The following is a 26,097-nucleotide window of genomic DNA, read 5'->3' on the forward strand; positions in this document are numbered from 1 at the left end:
TTCTTCAAGCCAGAAGCTCTGTGCTGACAGGGCACAGGGATGACAAAGCTCCTTTGCCATGGGCTGGACTATCCTGATGTCTCAAGACACTTCTGTGTGTGTAACAGAGGCTGGAGTTGGCCTTTTCCAGAGCTGGGTGGCAGGGGTGGGAGTCCTGTGGGCACCATGAAGGTCCAGGCACTCTGTGCAGAGCAGGACCACCCTGCTCCCACAGCCCTGTGTGCCCTTGGAGGGACTTGAGCTCTTTTCTCTGCTTGTACCCACTCCATGAGAAGCAGGAGGTGGCTGCCTGCATGCTGAGGAAGGTGTCCCTTGTGACATGAGGGCAACCTGTATTTCCTCCCTCTGGAGAGGTCTCAGGAGGGCCTGGGTGTTCTTGCCCATCTCTCAGTTTGTCTTTAACCCATGCTCTGCTTCCCCAGCCCTGGGCATAACCAGATTTTCCCTGTAGGTGAGTGAACAGGGAGCTGTGCTCACCAACAGTGACCCCACGCTGGTGTTCACCTTCCTTGCCATCTTCTCCATCTCCTCCATCTCCTTCAACTTCATGGTGAGCACCTTCTTCTCGAGAGGTGAGTCCCTCCCCAGCTGCCTCCTTGTGTTTCTGACCCACAGGGCTTGGGGGGTCATTATGGGCCTCGTGCTGTAGTATCTTTGGTTAATTTTGGTTGGGAGGCAGCTCTGGAGGTCAGCCATCCATCCTGCTCAAAGCAGGGCCAGCTCCAGAGTTACATGAGGTTGCACAGGGCTCTGTGTTGGATAACTTGCATCATTGTGTGGGCCAGGGAGGCCTGGTTTCCCTTTTTTGGGGTGCATTTTCCCCGTGGTTTGTGGGAAGGGTGGTGAGTACTGCTCCTAAGGCCTCATCTGCCCATCTTGGCCTGAGGACATTGTGGGCAGGGATGGGCAGGGTTGGGGTGCAGTGTTGTTGCTGCTTCACCATGGGACAGGGGCATGTCCTCATCCTGTCCCCCTATTACCCTACTTTGTGCAGAGGTTTGAGTGTCCAGGGATGGGAAGCTGGGGAGAAATCCTTGGTGGCATCACCGTGTCACTGATGCTTCCCCTCCTGTTTTTCTCTGTGCCGGCAGCAAACGTCGCAGCTGCTGCTGGTGGCTTCCTCTACTTTTTCTCCTACATTCCTTACTTCTTCATCTCCCCCCGCTACGACCTGATGTCCCACAGCCAGAAGCTGTCCTCCTGTCTCATCTCCAACGTGGCCATGGCCATGGGGGCACAGCTTATAGGAATGTTTGAAGGAAAAGGTGAGCAACTACCTCCCGTCCTGTTTTGATTTTTTTTTTTTTTTTTTTTTTGAGGTGGGTTGAGACTGGTTTGGACGTGGTGTGAAGGCTGGAAAGGGAGAAACACTTTTCCTGCTCCTAATGAGAGAAGGGGAATTGGTTGCTCCTGCAAGTTGTGCTTACACCATGCTCTAAACACGTGCCCATGGCCGTCTGGGCTGTGCAAAATGATAGATTGGTTTGGGTTGGATGGGACCTTAGAGCCCATACAGTGCCACCCCCTGCCATGGGCAGGGACACCTCCCACCAGCCCAGGTTGCTCCAAGCCCCATCCAGCCTGGGCTGAGACACTGCCAGGAATGGGGCAGCCACAGCTTCTCTGGGCAACCTGGGCCAGGGGCTCAGCACCCTCACACCAAACAGTTTCTCCCTCAGATCTTAATCTCCCCTCTTCAGTATGAAACCCTTCCCCCTCATCCCATCCCTCCAGGCCCTTGTCCCAAGTCCCTCCCCAGCTTTCCTGGAGCCCCTTCAGGCACTGGAAGGTGCTCTAAGGTCTCCCCATTGCAGGCTTCTCTTCTCCAGCCTGAACACCCCCAACGCTCTCCCCCTGGCTCCAGAGCAGAGCTGCTCCAGCACTCAGCTCAGCTTCGTGTCCCTGTTCTCATGGCTTAGAACAGAGATTCTGTTCTAAGGGATGGGAATCTGTTACATTTCCTCCTCCCCAATCTGTATCTTTAGTTTCTGCATCAGTAGGAGTTTGCTGGTGGCCAGCAGAGCTCTGCTTCTGCAAAGTGATGGCACTAAAAAGGTGATGGAGGGACAGTGGCCAGAGAAGAGATTTCTGCTTTTCCAGGCAGCTGCACAGAATGTGATGGGATGGGGAAACTTAGGATGTCTGCAGGAGAACCTGCTGCATCTTTTCCCTCCCTCTGTAGGGTTGTAGAGCTGAGGAGCATGGGCTCCTCATATCCCATCAGTGAATTAGGACAGGAGATGCTTTCTGACCCTGCTGGAGAACACCTTGTCCTCTGGGGGATGCAGAAGTAGGCAGTGCCCCCTCTGCCTTGCAGGGACTGGCATTCAGTGGAGGGACCTGATGAAACCTGTCAGTGTGGATGACAACTTCACCTTGGCCCAAGTGCTGGGGATGCTGCTCCTGGACTCGGTGCTCTATGGCACGGTGGCCTGGTACGTGGAGGCTGTGTTCCCCGGGGAGTATGGTGTTCCTCAGCCCTGGTACTTCTTCTTGACGGTGAGCACTGCTTGAAAAAACCCTTCCAGGGTTTTTTTTGGGAGGTTGTGGGGGTGTTCTGCTCTTCTGTGCTACACAAAGGGCTAAATTGATATACTGGTGGCACCACTTGGCCTCCAAAATCAAGGACTCTGCAGCGTGTCCTCAGTGAAAGCTGATGTAGCTGGATTTTGGATTTTAACTCAAAGGTCTCACCTTTAAATCTTTGTCCTGGCACTTGCTGGCATGCAGGGTGTTGTGAAATGTCTCTGTGCCCAAGAGAAGGTGTTGGAGACAAGCCCCAAGTGTGAGCAACCAGATCCAGTCATTTGAGCCCCCCGAGCAGGGCAGTGTGTGTCCTCCTGCCAGCTCCCAGGTCCTGGTGCCAGGGCTGGGTGACAAGTGTCACCACCCTGCCAAGTCCAAGGCTGGGCAGCACCTTCCACACTGGAGCTGGGTTTGGGTCCAGGAGCTGTTGAGTTGCCATTGCCACAGGGATCTAAGGTTCCAAACTCTTGTTTTCAGTCCTAGAGAGCCAAGTCAAAATAATTGGGGAAAAAAAAAAAAAAGAAAAAAAAAAAAAAAGAAAAAAAAAAGGCTGCAACTGCAGCAGCTGAACCCCAGGTGTTATGGATGTCATCTCTGCCAAGATTTTGGGAGGGGGTGATCATCTGTAGTGTGGGCTCTTCTGGGCAAGGTGCCTTCTGCCTGGGCAGCTTGACTTCTCCTCCATGTTCTGACCTTTTCCTTGAGAAGGAAGGCAAGGAAAAGCTGCCTGTGTCATCCCAGGCAGTCCTGCTGGAGGGCAGGAGGAGCAGTTTCATCCTCTCTCTGACCAGCTGGCAATACCCTGGCCAAGGAGAGTGCTCTTGGAGGTCCCTGGGGGGAATCTGTGTGGGAGGAGGAGGCTGAACAAGGCTGGGGAGAAGGGGTGATCTCTCCCTGTGCCTGAGTTTCTCTCTCTGCCTCCTTCCCTCAGCCCTCCTACTGGTGTGAGCGCCCCAGGACTGTTGTGGGGAAAGAAAAGGAGGAGGAGGAGGACCCTGAGAAAGCCCTGAAGAGCCAGTACATTGAGGAGGAACCTGCTGACCTCGTGTCAGGAATCAAAATCAAGCACCTGTCTAAGGTACTGATAGCCCCTCACAGCACTAACACATCATGGTGTTCTTGCAAAACCTGCTGCCTGCAGGCTTCCTCTGCCCTCCTTGCCCCAGGCTGTGCTGCTTGCCTGCTGTAAGGTGGGTGAGGCCATCCTCAGAGCCAGCTGTGTTCTAGAATCTGGGAATAGAATCACAGAATTTGGTTGGAAAAGACCTTGAAGATCATCCAGTCCAACCGTTCACCCAGCACTGCCAAGGCCACCACTGACCCATGGCCCTCAGCACCACAGCTCCACAGCTTTGAAACCCCTCCAGGGATGATGGGGACTCCACCCCTGCCCTGGGCAGCCTGGGCCAGGCCCTGACAACCCTTTCAGTGGAGAAGTTTCTCTCAATATCCAATCTAATCCTTCCCTGATCAACTTGAGACTGTTCCTCTTGTCCCATCCCTTGTTCCTTGGGAGCAGAGCCCGACCCCCCCTGGCTCCAACCTCCTCCCAGGCAGTTGCAGAGAGCCAGAAGGTCTCCCCTCAACCTCCTCTGCTCCAGGATCAACACCCCCAGCCCCTCCTCACATTGTTGTGGACTGAATTGTTGGGTACTTCCAGCTGTGGTCATCAGAATTAGGTTTGTTCTCTAATGCCAGCACCACGGGAGCTTCACAGGGTTTCATCACCAGATGGAGCAGAGGGGGCAGATCTGGGGGCACTTGGCTGGAGTGCAGCATCAACTCATTAACATCATCTGCACAGGTCTTCAAAGTGGGAAACAAGATGAAAGAGGCAGTCAAGGACTTAACAGTGAACATGTATGAAGGGCAGATCACTGTCCTGCTGGGACACAACGGTGCAGGGAAGACCACCACTCTGTCCATGCTGACAGGTAGGAGCCACATCCTGCTGTGGGGCTGGCACAGAGTGAGGGGAGGCTTGCAGAGGACTTGCAACTCATCTCTGAGATTTGGGGGGGGGTTGTGTGCTTCCCTGGAGCACCTTTGGTTCCTTGAGCTGTTGGTGGGGGATGCTGGGGTAGTGAGGAGCACATCACTGCCTGGGCAGACAGGAAGGTTGGGGAGGTCCTGCTCAGCCCTCCACAAGAGAGGGGTCAGCTGATGAGGGAGACCACAGCTGGTCTTTGTGTTGAGAAGAGAGAGGCCCTGGTGTAGGATGGGTCTCTGCAGGCTTCATCATGATAAGGGCATGGGCCAAGAGCTGGCTGTCTTCATTCCTGAGCTGCTGAGCTCCAGGCAATCTATTTTGGCATGGTGGACATGGTGACCTTTGGTGGTCCTTTCGTCACTGTCCTCTGTCACTCCTGCCAGCTCAGGGCACTCACAGGACCTTCTCTGGAGGTCTGCCCTGGCCTTGCCTGGACCTCTGCCCAGTGTGCCTGCCTGCTTCCCTCCCTGCCTGCTCTGGCAGCCCTGCCAGCTCACCCTCCCACCCATGGGTGCTGTGCAGCCCACCCTGTGGCTGGCAGGAGAAAGTTGCCCTACCCCAGCTCCAGCCAGAGACTTTCTTGGAAGGACCCCACCTCCTCTCCTTGCCACCTGGGGTTGTCCTCAGCCCTGAGGCTGCTGCATCTCACTCCTCCCAGGTCTGCACTCTCCAACCAGTGGCCAGGCATACATCAATGGCTACGAGATCTCCCAGGACATGGTCCTCATCCGCCGCAGCCTGGGCTTGTGCCCCCAGCACGATGTGCTCTTCGACAACATGACAGTGGAGGAGCACCTCCACTTCTATGCAGGGGTGAGCCCTGGCCATTCCCTGGGAGCCAGCCCCGGGGGAGGAATCTTTGTGGATGGGGAAGCGTGGGGAGATCCATACAGCAGAACAGCCACTGCCTCCTCTTTCTGCCTCCTCCACAGGCAGGAGCTCCCTGCTTGGCAGATGGAGGAGTGGAGGGTTGCAGGCAGCGTGGCTCCATGGGGAACCCCTCTCTGGCTGTGCCATCTCCTTTGGGGTCTGGCAGGGGTCCCTTTCTGGGCTGCCTGGGTGTGGAGGAGGGCACGGTGGGCTTCAGGAGCGGGTTGGGGGTGTGGTGGGATGGGACTTGGCCAGGGACACCCCTGCAGGCAGGGTTAACCCTTCCTTCACCCCATCTGGCAGCTGAAGGGGTACCCAGCCTCCAAGTGCCCCGAGGAGATCAGCCACATCCTGAGGATCCTCAGCCTGGAGGACAAACGCCGCTCCCTGACCAAGGCGCTGTCGGGCGGCATGAAGCGCAAGCTCTCCATTGGCATTGCCCTCATTGGGGACTCCAAGGCAAGCACCTTTATCACCTCAAGCCTCTCTCCCTGTGGCCACTGCAGGCCCTTCTGGTGGCTCTGGGGTTTGAGCCAGTGTGAGATGCGGGGGCAGGAGCACCCACACAAAAGGGGACGACTCTGAGGACCACCCTGAGGCTGCAGCTCTGCCGCTCATCTCACGGGTGTCGGGAGCTGATGGACACTGGGGTTGTCCTCTCCTGTGCTGCTGTGCCTTTCCCAGTCCCTTTTTGACCAGCACCCATCTCCTGTGTGCAGGTGGTGATGCTGGATGAGCCAACTTCAGGGATGGACCCAGCCTCTCGCAGGGCCACCTGGGACCTCCTGCAGCAGCAGAAGAGCAACCGCACCATCCTGCTGACCACGCACTTCATGGACGAGGCTGACCTGCTGGGGGACCGGATAGCCATCATGGCCAAGGGAGAGCTGCAGTGCTGTGGCTCCTCGCTCTTCCTCAAGAGGAAATACGGTGAGAGAGCAGCAGGAGGGTCCTGCTTGATGTCTTGTCCTTGCTGGGGAGGGAGGAGACCCATTGCTTCTTGTCTGATGGCTGGTTGCTCCTCAGCATGCTGTTCTGCCTCTCTGGAAGCCCAGCTCCATACTTGTTCCTGCCACAGTTCAGGCAGAGCCATCAGTGCCCAGCACCCAGGAGCAGGCTGGGCTTTGGTTCACCCTCTGTCTTCTCTTGTGAGCAGGGGCTGGATACCACATGGTGATGGTGAAGGAGCCCTACTGTAACCTGGGGGAGATCTCACGCCTCATCTGTCACTACGTCCCCAATGCCACCATGGAGAGCAATGCTGGGGCAGAGCTGTCCTTCATCCTGCCCAAGGAGAGCACACACAGGTAATGCCATCATCCCCTGCTTGTCTCCCCCCAGGGTGGGTCCCCTCATTGTAGAGGATTGCACCGATGAGGCAGGCTGGGGTGGCTCGAAAGCATGTAGTCATGGAGTCACTTTTGTTTGGAAAAGACCATGAAGATCATCCAGTCCAACCATTCACCCAGCACTGCCAGGGCCACCACTGACCCATGGCCCTCAGCACTACATCTCCACAGCTTTGAAACCCCTCCAGGGATGATGGAGACTCCACCCCTGCCCTGGGCAGCCTGGGCCAGGCCCTGACAACCCTTTCCAGGGAGAAATTGTTCCCAAGCTCCAACCTAAACCTCCCCTGGCACAACTTGAGGCCAAAAGTTCCTCTTGTCCCATCCCTTGTTCCCTGGGAGCAGAGCCCGACCCCCCCTGGCTCCAACCTCCTCCCAGGCAGTTGCAGAGAGCCAGAAGGTCTCCCCTCAGCCTCCTCTGCTCCAGGATCAACACCCCCAGCTCCCTCAGCCCCTCCTGCTCAGACTTGTGCTCCAGACCGTTCCCCAGCTCCATTCCCTTCTCTGGACACGCTCCAACCCCTCAATGTCCTTCTGGTCCTGAGGGTCCCAGAATTGACCCCAGGATTGGAGGTGCAGCCTCCCCAGTGCCCAGCACAGGGGGATGGTCCTTGCCCTGCTCCTGCTGGCCACACCAGTCCTGGTACAAGCCAGGGTGCTGGTGGCCTTCATGGCCACCTGGGCACACGCTGGCTCATATTCCAGCTGCTGTTGACCAACACCCCCTGGTCCTTTTCCACCAGGCAGTTCCCAGCCACTCTTCCCCAAGCCTGGAGCATTTTGTGGGGTTGCTTCGGGTCCCAGGTGCATGACCCAGCACTGAACCTTGCTGAACCTCATACAATTGGCTTTGGCCCATTGCTCCAGTGTGTCCAGGTCCCTCTGCAGAGCTTTTTCTCAAGCAGATCAACTCTCCTGTCCAAATTGGTGTCATCTGCAAATTAGCTGAGGATGCACTTATCATCCAGATCATGCTTAAAGATATTAAAGAGAATTGACCACAATCCTGAGCCCTGGGGAACACCACTGATGGTTGGCCACCAGCTCTTCTTATTGAAGTTAAAAACCTGGGTGGCTGAGACTGCCTGTGGCAAGAAATGGCAGAAGATGGAGCCCACAAGGTGCTCTCTTGAACAGAGTGAAGTGAGGTGCTGGTGCTGGCTTCAGGACCCAAACCAGCTGCAAGACCCATGCCCTGAAGGTCTTAACCTCTGAGTGCCCCCTCTTATCCTCTCCTCAACTTTGGCTGTGCTGAAACCCGAGGTTTGGGGACCCAGGGCAGCTCTGCCTGCCAGCCATTACATGCAGAAGGCAGTTACCATCTTCCTGGTACCCCTTCAGCTCTGCTGGGTGGAGTTGGACCAGCAGCATCCTGATACCTCACTTTTTCCTCCAGGTTTGAGGCCCTGTTCACAGAGCTGGAGCAGAAGCGGGAGGAGCTCGGCATCGCCAGCTACGGCGCCTCAGTCACCACCATGGAGGAAGTTTTCCTCAGGTAGGCAGGAGGAAGGCTGCCCCAGCTGGGCTGTCATCTGGTGGCACTGTCCCTTCGTGCTGTGCTAGCAGGTTGGGTTTTGTCCCTTGGGTTTGTCTTCCCAAGATCAGAGCGGGTTGCTCCTGCCTGGATCCATGTTTCATCGCTTGCTTTCCCTCCTGGCTCAGGGTTGGGAAGCTGGTGGATTCCAGCATGGATATCCAGGCTATCCAGCTGCCTGCTCTCCAGTACCAGCACGAGAGGCGTTCCAATGACTGGGCCATGGATGACTCCAGCAGCCTGAGTGGCATGACAGATATGACAGATGACAGCGGGGCACTCATCACCGAGGACTGCTCCAGCATCAAGCTCAACACCGGGGTGAGCACCAGGGCTGTGGGTGCAGGGGGAACAGAGTCCATGTGTGTGAAGGGGGTTTTGGTAACCAGGTGAAGCTCCCCACCCCGTGGTTGTTTTTGCTGCCTGGGATTTGGAAGTCATTCAAGGCAAAGTGGGATTTGAATCTTCTGTGCAAATCAGAGGCACTGGGTTGGTCACTGTCATTATCCTCAGGTTAATCTTGAGGTCTACAGAGATCACAGAATCGTGGAATGGTTTGGGTTGGAAGGGACCTTAAAGCTCACCCAGTTCCTATCCCCTGCCATGGGCAGGGACACCTCCCACCAGCCCAGGTTGCTCCAAGCCCCACCCAACCTGGGCTGAGACACTGCCAGGGATGGGGCAGCCAGAGCTTGTGTAGTCAACCTGTTCTAGGGATGAGAGGTGCTCTTGAAGGTGGCCCAGATGATCTGAAGTGGTTTTCACCTGCCATTGCTATGTCACCTAGCAGGAAAATGTGAAAAAACATCTCCTTCACTCCCCAGGCTTGTGTTGCAGCTCCCTGGCAGCCCTTCATGGCCCACTGCCCACACGCCTGCAATAAATTCCATTGTGCTTCTCAAGGGCATGTCTCAAAGACAGAAGGGAAGAAAGATTAATGGGTTAAAAAAGCAAAGAAAGTGCTTGCAAAGGCTGGGAAAGAGCTCCCAAGTGTCCCAGCCTGGTCACTTTGGCAGGCAGCCGAGTTGCAGTAATCCTCTTTGTGTACCTGAACTGCTGAGAGGTGATGGAAGGTAAAGGTCAGGGCTGAAGCTGTTTTTAACACCAGAGATGCCAAACTGAGTGTGTCCTGTTGGGAAGCTGTGGGGTTTGGGCTGATCTGCTGGGATGGAGCCCTCCACAGACTTGGGTGGCCAGCAGGCTGTGCCACACACGGGATGGGGAGGTGGCTTGGGGGTTCTCCTCCTCCTCTTCCTCATCTGTGTGGGGTAATGTTGGTGCTGTGCACAGCTAGCACTGACCTGGCTTCTCCTCTCCCAGTTCTACCTGTGCTGCCAGCAGTTCTATGCCATGTTCATGAAGCGGGCCATGTACAGCTGGCGCAACTGGAAGATGGTGGCAGCTCAGTTCCTCGTGCCTCTCATCTTCACTGCCTTCGCCCTCATCGTGGCCAAGACCTTCCCGGGACCCCGGGATTCCTCCATGCTGAGGTTGACTCTGGAGCCCTACGGCCAGACCATTGTGCCTTTCTCCATCTCGGCCACCTCGGGCGTGTCGCAGAGGTTGGCAGAGCAGTACGTGGAGCTGCTGGATGCCCAACACCAGTCACCGCTGGAGGTGCTGGGTGAGGATCCAGGGCTCTTGGTGTGGGTGGCTCAGGTCCTATCAGTGGTTTATCTCACCCATCCCCTTGTATCCTCCTGCACGGAGGAGTCCCACATGTTGGCAGGACCCCCCCTCCCTGTGTTCTCCATAACCCTGTGCTTGTGGCCACCATCAGGGTGAGGATGGGCCACCAGGGGCTGCTTGGGGTCTTTTTCAGTTTGGCACCCGGTTAGGTTTCATGGGGTGAAACTTGCTCATAAAAACTGTGGTGTTTGGCAGGTGGCCTGGAGGAGTACCTCATCTCCAGGGCTTCTGAGGAAGGGGGAGCCTTCAACGAGCACTACATCGCAGCCGCCTCCTTCGCAGCCAGCGGGAACCGCACGGTGGTCACCGCACTCTTCAACAACCAGGCCTATCACTCCCCTGCCACCACCCTGATGCTGGCTGACAACGCTGTCTTCAGGCTCCTGGCAGGCCCCAACGCCTCCATCACAGTCACCAACTACCCTCAGCCTCGCAACATCACCGAGAAGGCCAAGGACCAGCTCATGGAGTACGTCCCACGGCACGGTGCTCGCCTTCCTGCTTGGGCTCCTGTCCTCTGTGGGTGCAGATCAGCTTGGTTGTACTGACACCAGTGGGCTGGAGCTCCTCAGACCCAAATGTGGTTGTGATTGCACTGAGGAGGGCAGGAGAGCAAAGCTGTGTAGATGATTTACCTGCCCGAGCCTCACAGACATCTCAGTGGTTGGGTGTTCCCCTCCGTGTCCTGGTTGGGGTTGGTTTTCCCCCGGGTGCTGAGAGCAGAGGGGCCTGTATGACCACACACTTTACAAAATCTTCCACCCAGGATTTCTCAGGGGACATGTGTGGGACCAGGCAAAGGCAGGGTGGAGGTTTGTGGTGGGATGTGTATGGGAAATGTTCATCTCCCTGAGGACTGCTCTTATTGGGGGGTGTTTCTCCTCGGGATGCTGGGTGAGCGGGGCCTCCACCAGAAGCAGGACATGGTGTGTTGTCCCTGCCTTGGTCTGTCCAGCTGTCACTGTCCTAGCCTCCCTTGCTGCTCTCTCTGCAGAGGCCAGACAGGCTTTGCCATTGCCATCAACCTGCTGTATGGCATGGCCTCCCTGGCCAGCACCTTCGCTCTGCTCCTGGTCAGTGAGAGGGCCATCAAAGCCAAGCATGTCCAGTTTGTCAGCGGCGTCTACGTGGTCAACTTCTGGCTTTCTGCCCTGCTCTGGGACATCATCAACTTCCTCATCCCATGTGCTCTGATGCTGGTGAGTCACTCCTGACACCCTCCTGTCCTCCCCTTGGGTGGCAGCTCTGGGAGCTGCTCCTCTGGGAGAGCTGGGATGCGTGTGGGTGCAGGGAATAAGGATGAGGCCGCTGGCATTGTCCCAGAAAGGACCAGCAAGAAGGCTGTCGGGTGGTTCTGCCCGACAGGAGCTGGGCCTTGGCCAAAAAGTTGGGTTGGTTGGCTGCAGCCTCTTGCACCTGAACACTTGGGTATGTGTGGTAGAAGATACATGGGAGCATGGAGAGGAGTTTGTGCAGAGGATTCTGTCCCCATGGGGACAGGCTGGTAGGAACCACCTGTGAGGGCTTACTCAGTGGCATCAGTTGCAGTCAAGACAAACATGTTCTCTTCACATTGCTATGGCACAGGTGATATTCCAGGCCTTTGATGTGCAAGCCTTCACCCAAGACAGCCACCTCGTTGATGTGATGCTGATTTTCCTCCTTTATGGCTGGGCCATCATCCCCCTCATGTACCTTCTCAGCTTCTTCTTCTCGGTGGCAGCCACAGCCTACACCCGTCTCACCATCTTCAACATCCTCTCAGGGACAGCCACCTTCCTTGCAGTCACCATCATGAGCATCCCAGGTGGGTCACTGCCCTCCCTGCCCATCCAGCAGTGCTCCCTGCCATCACCAAGAAGATCCCAGTCCCCAAGAGGACTCTTTCACCCCAAAGCTGTCCCCATGGTAGCAAAAACCCCAATGGCAATCCACACGCATCCATCAAACGTGACAAAATCTGTTTGGTTTCCTTCTGAACCTTGATATATCAGGGTCTTCCTCTAACCAGCTTATCCCCTGTGCTCCTCTTTCAGAGCTGGGCTTGGTGGACCTCTCCAAAACCCTGGACAAAGTCTTTCTCATCTTACCCAACTACTGCTTGGGCCAATGCATCAGTGATTTCTACCAGAACTACGAGTTCATTCAGTTTTGTACCTCCTCTGTGGAAGCCATCTTCATCTGCAAGGCATTCAGTGAGTCTCTCTTGGTCCTCCCCTGGCCATCCCACCCCAGATGTACTTGAGGGTTCTCCATGGGGTGGGTGGTGAAGCTGGGGCCTCTCACCCAACCTGGGCAGTAGCTCCAGGTACCATTTTTAAGAAAAATGCCATTTTAAAAGAAAAATATGGGCACTGTTAGATACCCATGGGTGGTCTAATTGAGAAGTTTTCCTTACTAATGAACTGGAGGACAATGTTGGCCAGGGACAGTGTCATAGATGAGTAAAGAAATCCCACTTATGGTGCTGAAAGAGTAACTTGATACCCTTGGCATGCCTCCTGTGAGCATCTTCTGCCAGATCCCCTCCAGACCTGAATCCTCTTGTGGGAAATGTTGGAAAGAGCTGTGGGCAAGGAGCCCAGTGTGGGCTGGGATAAAGATAAGCCTGACAAAGCTTTGGGCTCACAGCTTTCTCTGGAGCTTATCTACTCCTCCCCAGAGTGTGGTTTGATCCAAGTCTGGTTTTGTTCCATCCCTCTTCAGATATCAGTTATCAGATGAACTACTTCTCCTGGGAGACACCTGGGATTGGACGATACCTGACCTCCTTGGCCATCCAGGGTTTCTCCTTCCTCTTCCTCCTTTTCCTCATTGAGACAAACCTTCTCTGGAGGCTGAGAACTTTGGTCTGCAGCATCTGCAGGCGGCGGAAATGGGTGAGCTGAGGCATGAGGGAGGGAGAAGTGAGGTGTCCCTGTGACCTGAGACATGCCCATGGTGCTTGCACAGATCTTGTTTGGATTCCTGGGCTCTCTGGGGTCACTCAGCTTTGGTGCTTGGAGATGGAAATTCTGCTTCTCCCACCCTTCAGGACTCTTCACAATGTGTCACTTGTAGGCCCCCAAGCCCATGGGCTTTTTGCCTTTTCACCTGAATCATCTTCCTGGGAGAGCATCCCTGGAGCTGGTTGCTCAGAGGGGAAGATCCTGTTGGATCTATGGGGTTGGTGAAGGGATTGAGGTCTCCCTGGAGGTGGTTGATGGAAGAGGTAGACCCTGCCTAGGTTGGGGGCATTTCCTCTAGGTCAGCTTGGAGGAACAGCCACTCCCACAGCTGCCAAGGTGGCAAAGAGTGCTTTTTCACCCCATATTTAGGTGGCACTGCTGAACAGGGTGTCTGTGCTGCCAGAGGACCGGGACGTGGCAGATGAGAGGAAAAAGGTTTTGGAGTCACCACCAGAGCTGCTGTCATCTCTCAGCAGCCCTCTTGTCATCAAGGAGCTCACCAAGGTGAGGACAGTGTGGCCCTTCCTGAGCATCCTACTGCCACCAGGGGGCTGTTAAAGTCTTGGTGTGTCCTCAGGCACTTGGTGACTGACATGGTTTGTGTGTTGGTCTCCACCAGGTCTATGACAGCCAAGAGTCCCTGCTGGCAGTGGACAGGATCTCCCTGGCTGTCAGCAAAGGGGAATGCTTTGGGCTGCTTGGCTTCAACGGAGCAGGCAAAACCACCACCTTCAAGATGCTGACGGGTGACGAGAGCATCACGTCAGGGGATGCCTTTGTGGATGGTCACAGCATTCTGGCCAACATCAAGAAGGTACTGGGGCTGTGTTACAGACAGTCTGGTGTCTGCTTGGGCTGGGCCACCTTTGAGGAGGAGATGGGTGCTGTTGGCAGGGGTGGAGGTAAGACCTTTGGGAAGTTGTGTCCTTGTCTGCCCAAGCTGTTGGTTGTCTGGCCACTTGGAAGCAGTCTTCTCTCCACTGGGATGACAGATGTGAATGAAATGGATGCCAGACCTTCACCAAAGGGTTTGGAAATGTGAAAAACTTGAGTTTAGGGATCAGAGTCAGTGACAATCTCTCTAAGACAAGCAGGTCAAACCTTTGTAGACCCCTGCTAGAGGTATTCTTGCTGGGAATTGCCCACTTCCCTTTGGAGATGAGAGGAGCGGATCCCAGGCTTTCAGTTCAGTCCCTGGGTGTCTCTACCAGTGTCAACTTCAGGCAAGGTGAAGATGAGGAGTGTCTGCCCTGAGAGCATGGCTCTGCTGGCTTGCTTTCCTGGCACTCTGCCTTGTTCTGGGCTCTTGTCCAGAGGAGACCAACGTATGGGGAAGGTACAAACGCTCCAGGGTGTTCATTCTCCTGAGGTCCTGGGCCAGTTCCTGACAATGAGGAACCACTTGAGGAAGCACAGACTGAGACAGCACTCGCTGTCCTGAGCCACCCTGCATGTGTCCATCCCCACCAGACGAGTTTCCCCCTGGTTTCCCCCACGGTTTCAGAGCTGCAGCTCAGTCCTCTGAGGAGAAACCTCGCTGAGGTCCCGCAGAGCGCTGTGGGCGCCATGGCACCTTCTAGCTTGAACCCCTCCTTGCAGAGCCCAACCCAGGAGCTAAATCCCCGTTGGGTTCCTCTCCCCCCAAGGTCCAGCAGCGGATCGGGTACTGCCCACAGTTTGATGCCCTCCTGGAGCACATGACAGGGCGGGAGACCCTGAGCATGTACGCCCGGCTGCGCGGCATCCCCGAGCGCTACATCGGCAGCTGCGTGGAGAACATGCTGAGGGGGCTGCTCCTGGAGCCCCACGCTGACAAGCTCGTCAGGACCTACAGGTGAGAAGAGAGGAGACCCCTGTCCTCTCTGTCCCCCCTGTCCCCTCTGTTCCCCCCCCCCCGTGCTCACGGTCTCCTCCGGCAGCGGGGGGAACAAGAGGAAGCTGAGCGCCGGCATCGCCCTCATCGGAGGCCCCCCTGTGATCTTCCTGGATGAGCCTTCCACTGGCATGGACCCCGTGGCCCGACGTTTGCTCTGGGATGCGGTGACACGGACGAGGGAGTGTGGCAAATCCATCATCTTCACCTCTCACAGGTCTGATGACAACAAAGGGATGATCGGGGGAGTGGCCGGGAGGGTGGTGGGGTCCAAGGGATGGGATCCACCTCCGGTGCCTGGTGGGTGGATGCTGGTGGCTGCTTTTACCCATATCTCCCTCCTCTGGAAGCCCAGAGAGGAGGGAATTCACCTCCATCCCCTTCCCAGAAGCTTCTGCTTTTCTGTCTTGGTGTTCCTGCCCTGCTGAGCAGATCTTCTTCTGCCCTGCAGCATGGAGGAGTGCGAGGCCCTGTGCACACGTTTGGCCATCATGGTGAACGGGCAGTTCAAGTGCCTGGGCAGCCCCCAGCACCTGAAGAGCAAGTTTGGCAGTGGCTACACCTTGCTGGCCAAAACACGGAGTGAGGAGGAGGGAGAGCTGGAGGCCTTCAAGGCCTTTGTGGAGAAGACTTTCCCAGGTACTGTGAGCTACTGGAGCTGTTGTTCTCCAAGGGGGGGGCAGGATGCTCCTTGTGAGCCTCAGCAGGTTTCCTAACTCAGAACCTCTCCTTGCTGGTCTCTCCCAGGCAGTGTCCTGAAACACGAGCACCAGGGCATGGTGCATTATCACTTGACCAACAAGAATCTCAGCTGGGCACAGGTAAGGGGGGGCTGGAGCACATCCCACCCTTTGGCAGGAGGGGGCTGGTGGGGGCAGCGTGCTGTCCATGCTTTGCTTTCACACTCAGCTCTTCCTTTTGTTTCAGACACATTCTGTCCAAAATCCAGGTGATATATATATGTATATACACATATATGTATATATATATTTTTTTTTAAAGGCAAATTAAAAAGTGTTTTTCTCCTTGACCCTTTCCCACCTCTTGGCCCAAGCAGGTCACCTGCAGATAGCCAGTGAGTGAGCCAGGACCACTTCATCCCATCCCCATGGGCTTGCTGCCCTTGACCACAGCCTGCAGAGGGAAAGCTCTCCCTGGGGAAAAAGTGCTGAATTTATTTTTTTTATATATATATCTGAAAATACTTCAACTCTGCAGCAGGAGTGGGCTGGCAGGGTTATCTCTTCTATCTGTGTCTTTGCATCTCCCTGCTGGGATGTGGACTGGATTGTATATATATTATATATGTAACAGACTGAGCAAAAACCTTGGGCTGGGAGCCCAGCCAAAGGATATTTATATTAAAAAAAAAAAAAATTGAAGCATTATTTTGGTTGAAAAAGACCTTGAAGCTCGTCAAGTTCAACCATGAACACTGCGCTACCAAGGCCACCACTAAACCCTGGCCCTCAGCACCAGACTTACACAAACACATATATCTGGCACAAATCTATGCATGCAAAATATATATTAAACCTTTAATATAACCTTAATTTTTAAATAGGGTTAGGGACTCTGCTAAAGAATCCATCTCCTGGCTTCCCACCACCCTCCTGCCAGCGACAGTTTTGCTTCCCCCAAGTCTCCCAGGAGGAAAAGGCTGAGCTGCTCCCCTATTTGAGGTCCCTGCTCTCACAGCTTTGTCCCTTGCAGGTCTTTGGGGCCTTGGAGAAAGCCAAAGAGAAGTATCACTTGGAAGACTACTCCGTGAGCCAGATCTCCCTGGAGCAAGTCTTCATGAGCTTCACCCGCTTCCAGCACTACACAGAGGACAGAGGGAAATGAGGCCAAGCCCCCACCAGTGCCCTTCCTCACGGACTGGCCCTGCTGCCTGTACACAGTATATAGAGAGACAGTAATTTATATATTGGCGTGGCTTAAATAATGTATAAATGTATGAAACTTTTCAGGGGGGAGGGGGGCGTCCCACCCTCTGCCCTTGGGGAGCCAAGGGGTGCGTGGGGCACAGCTGCTCTCCAACCTCCCTTCCCGTCCATACAGCAAAAAACAAAGCCCCAGAAGCAGGGAGGGAGGAGCCTGGATGGAGAGGGGTGTTGGGGATTGGACTGGCAGGGGATGTTGTCCCCAGTGGCCCCACGCTCCCCTCTCCCATGCCCAACGTTCACCCCCATCGGGACCAACCTCCCTGTTCGGGACCAGACTCTTGGGACTCATTCCAGTGACAGGACAAGGGGCAGTGGTCACAAACTGGAGCACAGGAGGTTCAGCCTAAACTGAAGGAAGGAAGGACTTCTTTCCAGTGCTCTGTTACTTTTCCACTAACAGGCTGCCCCAAAGAGGTGGTGGAGTCTTCATCTCTGGAGACACTCAAACCCCACCTGGACACCACCTTGTGCAACCTGCTCCAGGTGACCCAGGGGGCTTGGTGGACTAGATGATCTCCAGAGGTTCCTTCCACCCCCTAACATTCTGTGATGCTGCTCTGTGGTCTTTGCCTGCGTGTCGAGGTGTTTGCTGGTGGCTCTGGGAGCTGGGGGAGAGCTCAGAGCTAAACCCTTCCCTGGGTTAATTGGGATGTGCTGGGGTTGGCTTTAGAAGCACTTTGTGTCGAGCTGGAGGGGGCAAGGCAAGCTTCCCTCCCCACAGAGGTGGCTCCATCCCCCTTAACCTCTTAGAAGATGCTATCTTCTCCTGCCTGCTTGTCCTGGGGTGGAGGTGAGGCATGCTGGGGAGCTGGCTGTGCCTTGCTGGTGTCAAAGAGGATGGGGATGTGCTCACAGAGATGGTTCTGGAGCCTGGGACCTTGGCACAGCTGTAGGGGTGGGTAGGAAGTGTCACAGGGTGCCTGGGGACACTGCTGGGTGACTGTTGCCTCCATGGCAGGGTTGCAGCAGCAGGATGTTCTCACTGTGCCCGTGTTCTCCTCTGCTCACCCCTGACACCCCACATGCCTCTGATCAGAGCCCACCCATCCCATCTCCCCCTCCTTGTCCCCATCCCCTCCACACCAGGCCAGGCAGGTTGGGGTGTTAGGCACCAGCTCTGCCCACCCCAAGGCAGAGGCACAACTGGGATTTCTGGTTTTTTGGCATTTCCCAGTGGTCAGGTGGGGTTTTTTTGTTTTGGTTTTTTTTCAGTTTGTTTGTTTGGTTTCTATGTGTGTTGATTCTTGTCTGTCCATAACTTGTCCCTGTGTCACCTGGGGACAGTCCCCTCCGGGTGGCTGCCCCATGATCAATGCAGAGCTATTTGCACTATAGTAATACACACACGATTGCACATAAGGAAATTAATTGATATTTATGGGGAGAGGGGGTTGCTGATTCCCTTCTAATGATTGCATTGTCAGGGGTTGGGTTGTATTTTTGCGTTGGGTTTTTTCTTTGTTCCTCTGACCGACTCATTCCTTCCTGTTCCACTTTTGTTTTGGTTTGTGTTTTTTCCCCCCCTCCCCTTTGCCTAATGTTGTTGTTCAGACCAATGGTGCATCATGTTACTAAGACTTTCCCTGGATCTTAAGTGTGGGGTTGTTTGGGGTTTTTTTTCATTTTTAATTAAGCAGCCAGCAAATGAATGACAGCCCTGAAATGACTCGGAGGTGCTGGTATAGTTTTTCCTCCAGGCAGTGCTGATGCAAGGAAAGGAGGAGCTGGGCACAGGCAGGGATGGGGAGGTGGGATCCTGGAGCCACCAGGATTAGAGAAGGATCTGGAGCAGCTGAGGGAGCTGGGGGTGTTGATCCTGGAGCAGAGGAGGCTGAGGGGAGACCTTCTGGCTCTCTGCAACTGCCTGGGAGGAGGTTGGAGCCAGGGGGGGTCGGGCTCTGCTCCCAAGGAACAAGGAATGGGACAAGAGGAGCCCCATCCCTGGAGGGGTTTCAAAGCTGTGGAGATGTGATGGCCATGGGTTAGTGGTGGCCTTGGCAGTGCTGGGGGAACATTGGGACTGGATGAACTGAAGCTTTTGTCAACCAAAACAATTCTGAAGTGCTGGGACTCCCAATAACTTGTTTGCTTGGGTTTTTTTGTTATATTTTTGGAAGGGGAGAGATAGGGCAGGGTGCAGCAGAGCCTGGGGTGAGAAGCAGTGAATAAATTGAGGAGGGAGGGGGGAGAGTTACAGGAGAGTGAGATGCCAGATTGCCCCAGGCTGGCAGCTGAGCACAGTGGCAACAGCCAGGACAACTGGGAACTCCCCCCTGCACATATCCCAGTGGGTACTGGTGACCCCAGTGGATACTGGTGACCCCAGCAAAGCTGCAGGGTGGTGGCAGTGCTGTGGCCTCCCAGCCTGCAGGAGGAGTCCCCAGCAGCTGCTGCTCCCTTCTGGCTGCAGTGTGGTTATTTCCATCACTGGAATAATAAAGGTTGGTGTTTTTTTTTTCTTTTTCCTATGGGTGTTTTCTGGCCTCCTTTGGAGTCAGAGAGCAGCTCCAGCCTTGCTGGGCTTGGGCTGCTCAGGCCAGGGGGGAGGAGATGGGGAAGGGGATGGTTTTCCAACACCTGCCCTAGAGGGGCTCAGTCCAGCCTGGAAAAGCCCATGGGCTGGGGGATTTTATTTTGTGTGTTTGTGTGCACATCAGGTGGCTCTGGGACCAGAAGTGGAGGTGTCCCCATCCCATCTCCTCCAGACAGCCCCAACCACCCTACTCTTACCACCCTACTGAACCCCACCACCCATGGGGAGACCTTGAGTGGCTGCTGTCAGGGCAACATCAAGGGCTGAGGGGGCACCTGGCACCCTCCTTCCTGCATTACCCACCTCCATGTCACACCCTGGCTCTGACCCAGCCAGGCTGCTCAGCCCCACACAAACCCCCACCCAACCCCAAACACACACCCGAGGCAGCACCAGCCCCTGGCTAAGCCCAGGGCCACAAGGATGCAACTCCAAGGGCTGCTCCAAGCCTTTTGCCACCATACCTACTCAGCCAGGACCTGGATCTCAGCATCACACCCCAGCACAGGGACAATCCCACTCCCCCCACAGGGTAGGCTGCTGGACCACCTCCTGCAAACACTTCCCCAGCCCCCAAGCTCCTCTCCACTGGCAGTTTCAGCACTTTATTGTCTGGCAGTCCTGCTACAGCACCCCACCATCCCCGGGGGAGATCTGCTCCCCTCCTCCCCAGCACAGCACCGCAGTGTCCCTGGGAGCTGGAGGCCACAGGAGCTGCAGGGGTCCAAGAACTGGCACTTAAGGAATCCTGGCTGGGGCTGCAGGCTGCTCCTCCACGCCGGGTGCAGGGAGGGGGCAGGCAGCCAGGCATGGCTGTGGTCCGGTCCCGCTGGGCTGGCAGCCTGAGGGTCACTTGATTTCAGTCATCTTTTTTTTTTTTCTTTTTTTTTTTTTTTTTAAAAAAACCATGGTTCTAAAATCCCACTGGATTCAGGGTTCTGACCAGATACTCTCTCCATCAAGCTTTGCTTCTCTTTGAAAAAAAGAAAAAAAACAACAAAAAAACCAAACAAACACCACCGAAACCCCGAACCCAAACCTTTCTTCCCTTTTACGAGCAGTTTTGGATTTTGGCCAGAAATTGTTGTGCCCACCACTCCTCCAGGTCGATGGGAACAAAGTCTGAAAGAGAGGGGAGGAAGAACATAGAGAGGGGAGCCCTGAGCTCCAGATGCTCCCCGTGACCCACACCATTTGTCACTGGAAAAAAAGACACCCTAAAATTTCCTCTCCCCCCCCATACCCTATCCCCGAAAGGCCAGGGTGGGTTTACCAGGATCTTTTCTTCTTGGGGACTCCTCTGTTGCTACAGGAGTCCCCAGTTTGTGTTGACAGCCCTTACTCCAGCTGCCATCAGAGAAACATGCTGTCCCTGTCCCTGTTCCCACTGTGCTCCAGCTTGGTGTTGCTCAGCCCCAGGAGAGGCAGATCCCACGGGGGGGACCCGGGGCCTCCTCTCCAGCTTGACTTTGAACCCACCTTGGTGGCTGGTGAAGGCACAATTTCCGAAAGAGTCATCAACCAGGTGTCCTGTTTGTCAGGCTCCTCCAGCAGGACAGGGTGGGACATCCCCAATGCAGCACCAGGTGCCAGCTGCCCCCCCCCCCCCCCCCCCCCCTCCTCAGCAGCCTCAGCACCACAGACCCAGCCCAACCCCTCTGGCACATCCAGTACTTGGGATCCTCCTTCTCCTCCCATGGCAGCCCTGCTTGGCTACCCAGCTGAGCCTACACTTGCTCATCACCCCACTGAGCCCCCCCCCATGCACCCCAAATGTTGTGACTGCTTCCCACTTACTTTTCAGTCCGGGGTTGGGGTTTTTCTCTACGTACTGCACGGGGCCACAGGCGCTCTCCCCACTCCGGCTGCCATCCAGCTGCTGCTCTACCTGCTGCCAGGCTGGGGATGGGGTAACAGGCAGTGGATGGTTTGGGTGTGGGGATCTCCCCTCTGAGAGAGGAGCTGCTGCAAGGGAGGGGCAGCTCCCCAGGCTGAGGACCCCATCCCTAGCACCAGGTTCCCCAGGCTGAGGACCCCATCGCTGCCACAGAGTTCCCCAGCGTGATGCAGCTGCCTCAGGGGGGACCCTCGTGACCTCCAGCCCACCCCAAGACGTGACAGCATGCAGGTGGTGTCCCCCAGGGTCCCCTCTGCTCTCACCTTCGTAGATGAAGCGGACATTCTCCTCGTGGGCCAGCGTGTAGCACTCCTCGGGGGCCGAGATCTGCTGCAGCAGCACCTGTGGCCTCTTGCCATTCACTCTGTTGAAGACGAGTTTCTGGGCTGGGCTGTCAAAGGAAGTCAAGGGGAGGTGAGGAAGTGTGGGCCACCACAGTTTGGGGCAAGGACAGGGGTTGGACAGATGACCCAGGTTGCCCCCCAGCATGCATGGTTACCCACAGCCCTGGTGAGGCCAGGGACACAGCCCCATTCAGCCCTGTCCCCAAGGGAAGGGACCCAGCCCCTGGGGAAAGGGGTCTCCTATGCATAGAGGGATGCTCCCCAGGGAAAAACACCCACTGCCCCTCTCCCTCCCATCCTCCAACCTACATAATAATAATTTTAAAAATCTGCTACCAAAATTGCTGAAATACCAGCAAACAAAATGGAAGTGAAATCCAGCCGGGCACTGGGCAGGGAGTGTAGTGCTGTGCTGCTCTCCACAAACCAAGCACTCTGGTTTGCTGGAGCAGCCCCGGCCCCCAGCACACCCCCAAGGTGCCCCAGGACTGGGATGAAACCCTCTGCCAACTGGGAGCAAGGTCAGGCTTCCTCAGAGCTAGGGTGCCCTCCCCAGAGCAGGGCACTGAAACCAGCCCCAGCCTGGAAACTGCAAACCCTGGCAGAGACACGGGAAAGCTTTGGGATGAGTTTTGTGGGCACTTTCAGTGCAAAACCCCCTCATTTAACTTTTCTGCCCTGCTTTGCAGGAGGACACGGCTGCGATAGCCACGTTTCTCATGGGACAAAGTCTAAGGGGCCTTGGGAGCACTGATGGGTTTGCAGGGCAGGTGAGACAGAGCACAGGCAGCCCCTGCCTGCACTGATCTTGCAGGCAGAGCTTGGGGCAGGGCAATGCACCCCAAAACACGTGGGGCTGGGGGCATGGGGCAGGGCAGCAGCCAGGAGAGTGCCCAACCAACCTGCCAGAAGGAGCATCAGTGTGGTAGCAACCACAGCAGCTGATCAGTAAAAGATTTCAGGAAGGAGGGGAGGCTTTTCTCACCCATTTCTTGAAGCTGGAGGAAAGGGGCAGAGCTGTTTGGGCCCCACAGCCCTGCCCAATGGAGCAGAGCTGCCAGCTCGGCCAGGCTGGGGCTTGTCCCCAGCTCTCCAGCTGAGAAAGCATCTCCTACAGCTCTACAACTACCTGGAAGGAGGTTGGAGCAAGCTGGAGTCGGTCTCTTCTCCCATAGAAGAAGTGATAAAGCAAGAGGAACTGGCCTCAACTGGTGCCAGGGGTGGCTTAAATTGGGGATGAGGAACAATTCCATCATGGAAAGGCTCGTCAGGCCCTGGGCTGTGGTAGAGGAGTCCCCCATCTCTGGAGGTGTTTAAAAGCTGTGGAGATGTGGTGCTGAGGGACATGGTTTAGTGGGGACTTGGCAGTGCTGGGTTAACGGTTGGACTTGATGATCTTGAAGGTCTCTTCCAACCAAAACGATTCTATGATTCCTTAAGAGAAGAAGCCATCACCCCTCCAGCTACTTACATCCCCCCCAACAGCTCCAGTTATTTCTCCTGGAATGCAGGAGCTTCACCCAAAAGCCATTCATCCTCTTAGGGACAAGAGGTGACTTCCAAACCCAGCCGGGGATCACCGGGACCTCTGCGGACCCCAGGCTGCAGCAGGGACCTGCCAGCCCCGGGGCCCAGGCGGTGACACACCGGCCCCGCCGCCGCTTTGTGCAATCGGTGCCTCCCTCGGGAATGCCGGGAGGAGGTGGGGGGGTGGGGGGGTTGCACAATCCCGGCGCCGGGAGCCCCTGTAACCCCCTCCCTCCCTCCTTCCCTGCCTCCCTCCCCGGGGCAGCCAACCCACCGCTGCCCGCACTTTGCCCGCTCCCCCCGCCTTTTTCCGAAGCGGTCTCTGCCCGAACCGCCCCGGGGGGGCGGGCACAGCTTCGGTGCCGTCCTCCCCACACCCCCCGGGGGGCGGCCCACGCCACGGGCGTTCAGTCTCCGGGGGAAGCGGCCGGGCTGCAGCACATATACACACACACACACGCACACACACCCCCCGCACCCCTGGGCACCGCGGGCGGCAGCCTCGGTCCCCGGGATGGGTGCGGGTGCCCGTGTCCCCCCCGCAGCCCCTCCCCCGGCGGCACGGCCCGGCCGCCCCGGTAACCTTTCCCCAAGGTCACTGCCGCCGCGGCGGGGCTCACCTGGCCGGGGGCCATGCGGGGGCTTGGAGCCGGCCCCGCAGCTCCCCCAGTTTGCTGCTCTCCACCGCCTGCTGCGTGGGACCTGCGGGCGGCGGCGGGGACGTCAGGGCGGCCCGGGGGAGCGGAGCGGGGCCGGAGCCCCCCCACCCCCTCCTCCTCCTCCTCACAGCCGCCGCCGCCGTCCCCCCTTCCCCTCTCCCCGCGGTTCCCGGTACCTGTCCGGCGCTGCGTGGCCAATTTGCTGGGGCCGCGCGTCAGCGTGTACATCCTGCGGCCCCGGCACGGCCCGCTCCGGCCCCCCGCCCCCCGCCGAGTGCGGTGCGGGCCCCTGGCCGGGCCTTTAACGGGCCGGGCCGGGCCGGCAGCCGCGACACGCCCCCGCCCTTAAAGGGACCGCGCGGGACGGAGGGGAGCGTGGGGGGGACCCTGGCAAAAGGGGGGAGACGACGGCACATCCCGTGGGGTGGGGGGAGTGGGGAGCACCCAGAGGGGGGTACCCTGCGGGGGGAGGAGAGCGGGGGCACCCGCGGGAGGGGATGGATGCATTGGGGAGGGGGGTGAGGGGTGGGGGGGCACCCAGCGAGGCTGGGGGGGTCGCGGAGGGGATGCGAGAGGTTGGGAGGGGCTGGGGTGAGGGGGCACATAGGGGGAATAGTGGGGGGTGGGGGGGCAGAGGGGGCTGGTGCGGGACCGGGGACACACATGTGACACATGGCGCGCACATGGGACACAGAGGGGGCGCATAGGGGACACAAGGGGACACACACAGGGGGCACATAGAGGTCGTGTAGGGGTGACACGTGGGATGTGGGGGCACAGCAGGGGCACGCATGAGGTAGGGGAAGACACAGGAAACACATAAGGGACGCAGGGGGGCACACGTGGGCCATGGGGACACACCGAGGACACACAGGGTACTGGTGAGGTGCACAGGGGACATGCATGGGACACATAGGGAACAGGTGGGACAGGGGGGCACATGGGAATCAAGTAGGAGAAAGGGCACGGGAGACACGTGGGACACAAGATGGCACATGCACAGAGGGGACACTGGGGGACATGTATGGGGACAGTCAGATGACAGCAGAGCCACGGGACACATAGCAGACACATAAAAATGACTCCTTGGGGCACACCCGACCCAGGCTGGGGACACGCAGGGTGCAGTGAGGGGGGGCAGAGGCAGGGCTAAAAGTGCCACCGCTGTGGGGACAGTGCTGGGATGAGCCCAGTGAGCCCAAAGCTGTGGTGGCAGAAGCCACACACCCTGTGACCACCCACCCATGAGCCACGGCCCACCCTGCAGTGTGGGAAGCCAGGACAGGCGGTTGTGTCCCAGCCACTACGGTGACCTTTGGAGTCAAGGAGGCTTTTGGAGTGTGCAGGCTGAGGTCTGCCCATGTGGCAGGAGGTGTAGCCTGGGAGATGCCCCCCAGCAGGTCCCCATCCACCCCTCAGCATCACCTGTGTCTAGGTGGCACCCAGGGTTTGGGGGACAGTCCATGTGGCAAACCCACCCAGGACTTCAGGGGTGCTCCAGTCTTGCTCCAGGGAAGCCCCACCAGGGTGACCTTGGCTTTTCCACACCGTGGGCTGAGTGACCATGGTGACACAGCCCTGATGGGCTGGGAGGTGGTGCAGGTGGTGCATTGTCTGAATGCCCACCAAAGGGCATTCAGCACAGCAGGGCCTGATCCTCCAGGGTGCTGGGCACTCATGGGTGGCTCACAGGAGGGCACCCCACAGCCATCAGCCCCCACATGACTCCCCCCACTCCTGCAGAATGCTTCCCTTTTTATTGTAACCCAGGGGACCTCACGACTGACTTGCCACCTGGCTGGAGTGTGTCCAGAGAAGGGCAACAGAGCTGGGGAAGGGTCTGGAGCACAAGTCTGAGCAGGAGGGGCTGAGGGAGCTGGGGGTGTTGATCCTGGAGCAGAGGAGGCTGAGGGGAGACCTTCTGGCTCTCTGCAACTGCCTGGGAGGAGGTTGGAGCCAGGGGGGGTCGGGCTCTGCTCCCAAGGAACGAGGGATGGGACAAGAGGAAATTTTGGCCTCAAGTTGTGCCAGGGGAGGTTTAGGTTGGAGCTTGGGAACAATTTCTTCCTGGAAAGGGTTGTCAGGGCCTGGCCCAGGCTGCCCAGGGGAGGGGTGGGGTCCCCATCATCCCTGGAGGGGTTTCAAAGCTGTGGAGCTGTGGTGCTGAGGGCCATGGGTCAGTGGTGGCCCTGGCAGTGCTGGGTGAATGGTTGGACTGGATGATCCTCAAGGTCTTTTCCAAACAAACCGTTTCTATCACCCTATGAATAAAATAAAAGAGCAACCCCAATGCCGGTGGGGTCCAAGCTCAGGGCCGGTGACAGCCCCGGTCCCACAGCCGCGCCGCTGGTGTAGTGGTATCATGCAAGATTCCCATTCTTGCGACCCGGGTTCGATTCCCGGGCGGCGCAC

The 26,097-nt window shown here is 57.0% G+C and overlaps 2 protein-coding genes and 1 non-coding gene across 5 annotated transcripts in view; 2 read left to right on the forward strand and 1 right to left on the reverse strand.

Moving 5' to 3' along the window:
• The window catches only part of ABCA3 (ATP binding cassette subfamily A member 3), a 30,046-nt gene extending 11,655 nt beyond the window's left edge, over window positions 1-18,391 (forward strand). For all 3 annotated transcript variants that reach the window (XM_071761018.1, XM_071761020.1, XM_071761021.1), the window contains exons 8-31: window positions 452-572; window positions 1,092-1,265; window positions 2,318-2,499; window positions 3,458-3,604; window positions 4,331-4,460; window positions 5,175-5,329; window positions 5,690-5,845; window positions 6,106-6,316; window positions 6,543-6,693; window positions 8,132-8,230; window positions 8,398-8,590; window positions 9,590-9,893; window positions 10,154-10,427; window positions 10,953-11,157; window positions 11,546-11,765; window positions 11,995-12,153; window positions 12,665-12,837; window positions 13,276-13,410; window positions 13,526-13,720; window positions 14,553-14,740; window positions 14,826-14,996; window positions 15,231-15,418; window positions 15,527-15,600; window positions 16,493-18,391. In XM_071761018.1, the coding sequence (XP_071617119.1) occupies window positions 452-572; window positions 1,092-1,265; window positions 2,318-2,499; window positions 3,458-3,604; window positions 4,331-4,460; window positions 5,175-5,329; window positions 5,690-5,845; window positions 6,106-6,316; window positions 6,543-6,693; window positions 8,132-8,230; window positions 8,398-8,590; window positions 9,590-9,893; window positions 10,154-10,427; window positions 10,953-11,157; window positions 11,546-11,765; window positions 11,995-12,153; window positions 12,665-12,837; window positions 13,276-13,410; window positions 13,526-13,720; window positions 14,553-14,740; window positions 14,826-14,996; window positions 15,231-15,418; window positions 15,527-15,600; window positions 16,493-16,624 (4,137 nt within the window). In that variant the 3' untranslated portion in view covers window positions 16,625-18,391. The remainder of the gene's footprint in view (window positions 1-451; window positions 573-1,091; window positions 1,266-2,317; window positions 2,500-3,457; window positions 3,605-4,330; window positions 4,461-5,174; window positions 5,330-5,689; window positions 5,846-6,105; window positions 6,317-6,542; window positions 6,694-8,131; window positions 8,231-8,397; window positions 8,591-9,589; window positions 9,894-10,153; window positions 10,428-10,952; window positions 11,158-11,545; window positions 11,766-11,994; window positions 12,154-12,664; window positions 12,838-13,275; window positions 13,411-13,525; window positions 13,721-14,552; window positions 14,741-14,825; window positions 14,997-15,230; window positions 15,419-15,526; window positions 15,601-16,492) is intronic.
• A 1,456-nt stretch (window positions 18,392-19,847) lies between these two features.
• On the reverse strand, window positions 19,848-24,020 carry MCRIP2 (MAPK regulated corepressor interacting protein 2). The gene is made up of 5 exons (XM_071761065.1): window positions 23,862-24,020; window positions 23,647-23,728; window positions 21,419-21,546; window positions 21,056-21,157; window positions 19,848-20,380 (listed from the first exon to the last, which is right to left on the reverse strand). Exons 1-5 carry the CDS (start codon window positions 23,911-23,913, stop codon window positions 20,310-20,312), a joined length of 435 nt encoding a protein of 144 aa, XP_071617166.1. The 5' UTR covers window positions 23,914-24,020; the 3' UTR covers window positions 19,848-20,309.
• A 2,005-nt stretch (window positions 24,021-26,025) lies between these two features.
• Window positions 26,026-26,096, forward strand: TRNAG-CCC (transfer RNA glycine (anticodon CCC)). Its single transcript has one exon. It is a non-coding gene; the product is annotated as a tRNA-Gly (tRNA).
• Window position 26,097: the final 1 nt, after the last annotated feature.

The sequence above is a fragment of the Heliangelus exortis genome, chromosome 17, assembly GCF_036169615.1.
Source record: "Heliangelus exortis chromosome 17, bHelExo1.hap1, whole genome shotgun sequence".
NCBI classification, from domain to species: Eukaryota; Metazoa; Chordata; class Aves; order Apodiformes; family Trochilidae; genus Heliangelus; species Heliangelus exortis.

Excerpts from the sequence above, each read along its gene's own strand:
- MCRIP2 (XM_071761065.1), bottom strand. The coding sequence starts at position 23,913 with ATGTACACGCTGACGCGCGGCCCCAGCAAATTGGCCACGCAGCGCCGG. Across the intron at positions 21,547-23,646 it reads CCCGCATGGCCCCCGGCCAG|CCCAGCCCAGAAACTCGTCT; the intron begins GTGAGCCCCGCC and ends TTCCTTTGACAG. Across the intron at positions 21,158-21,418 it reads TGTCCGCTTCATCTACGAAG|CCTGGCAGCAGGTAGAGCAG; the intron begins GTGAGAGCAGAG and ends CCCCATCCCCAG.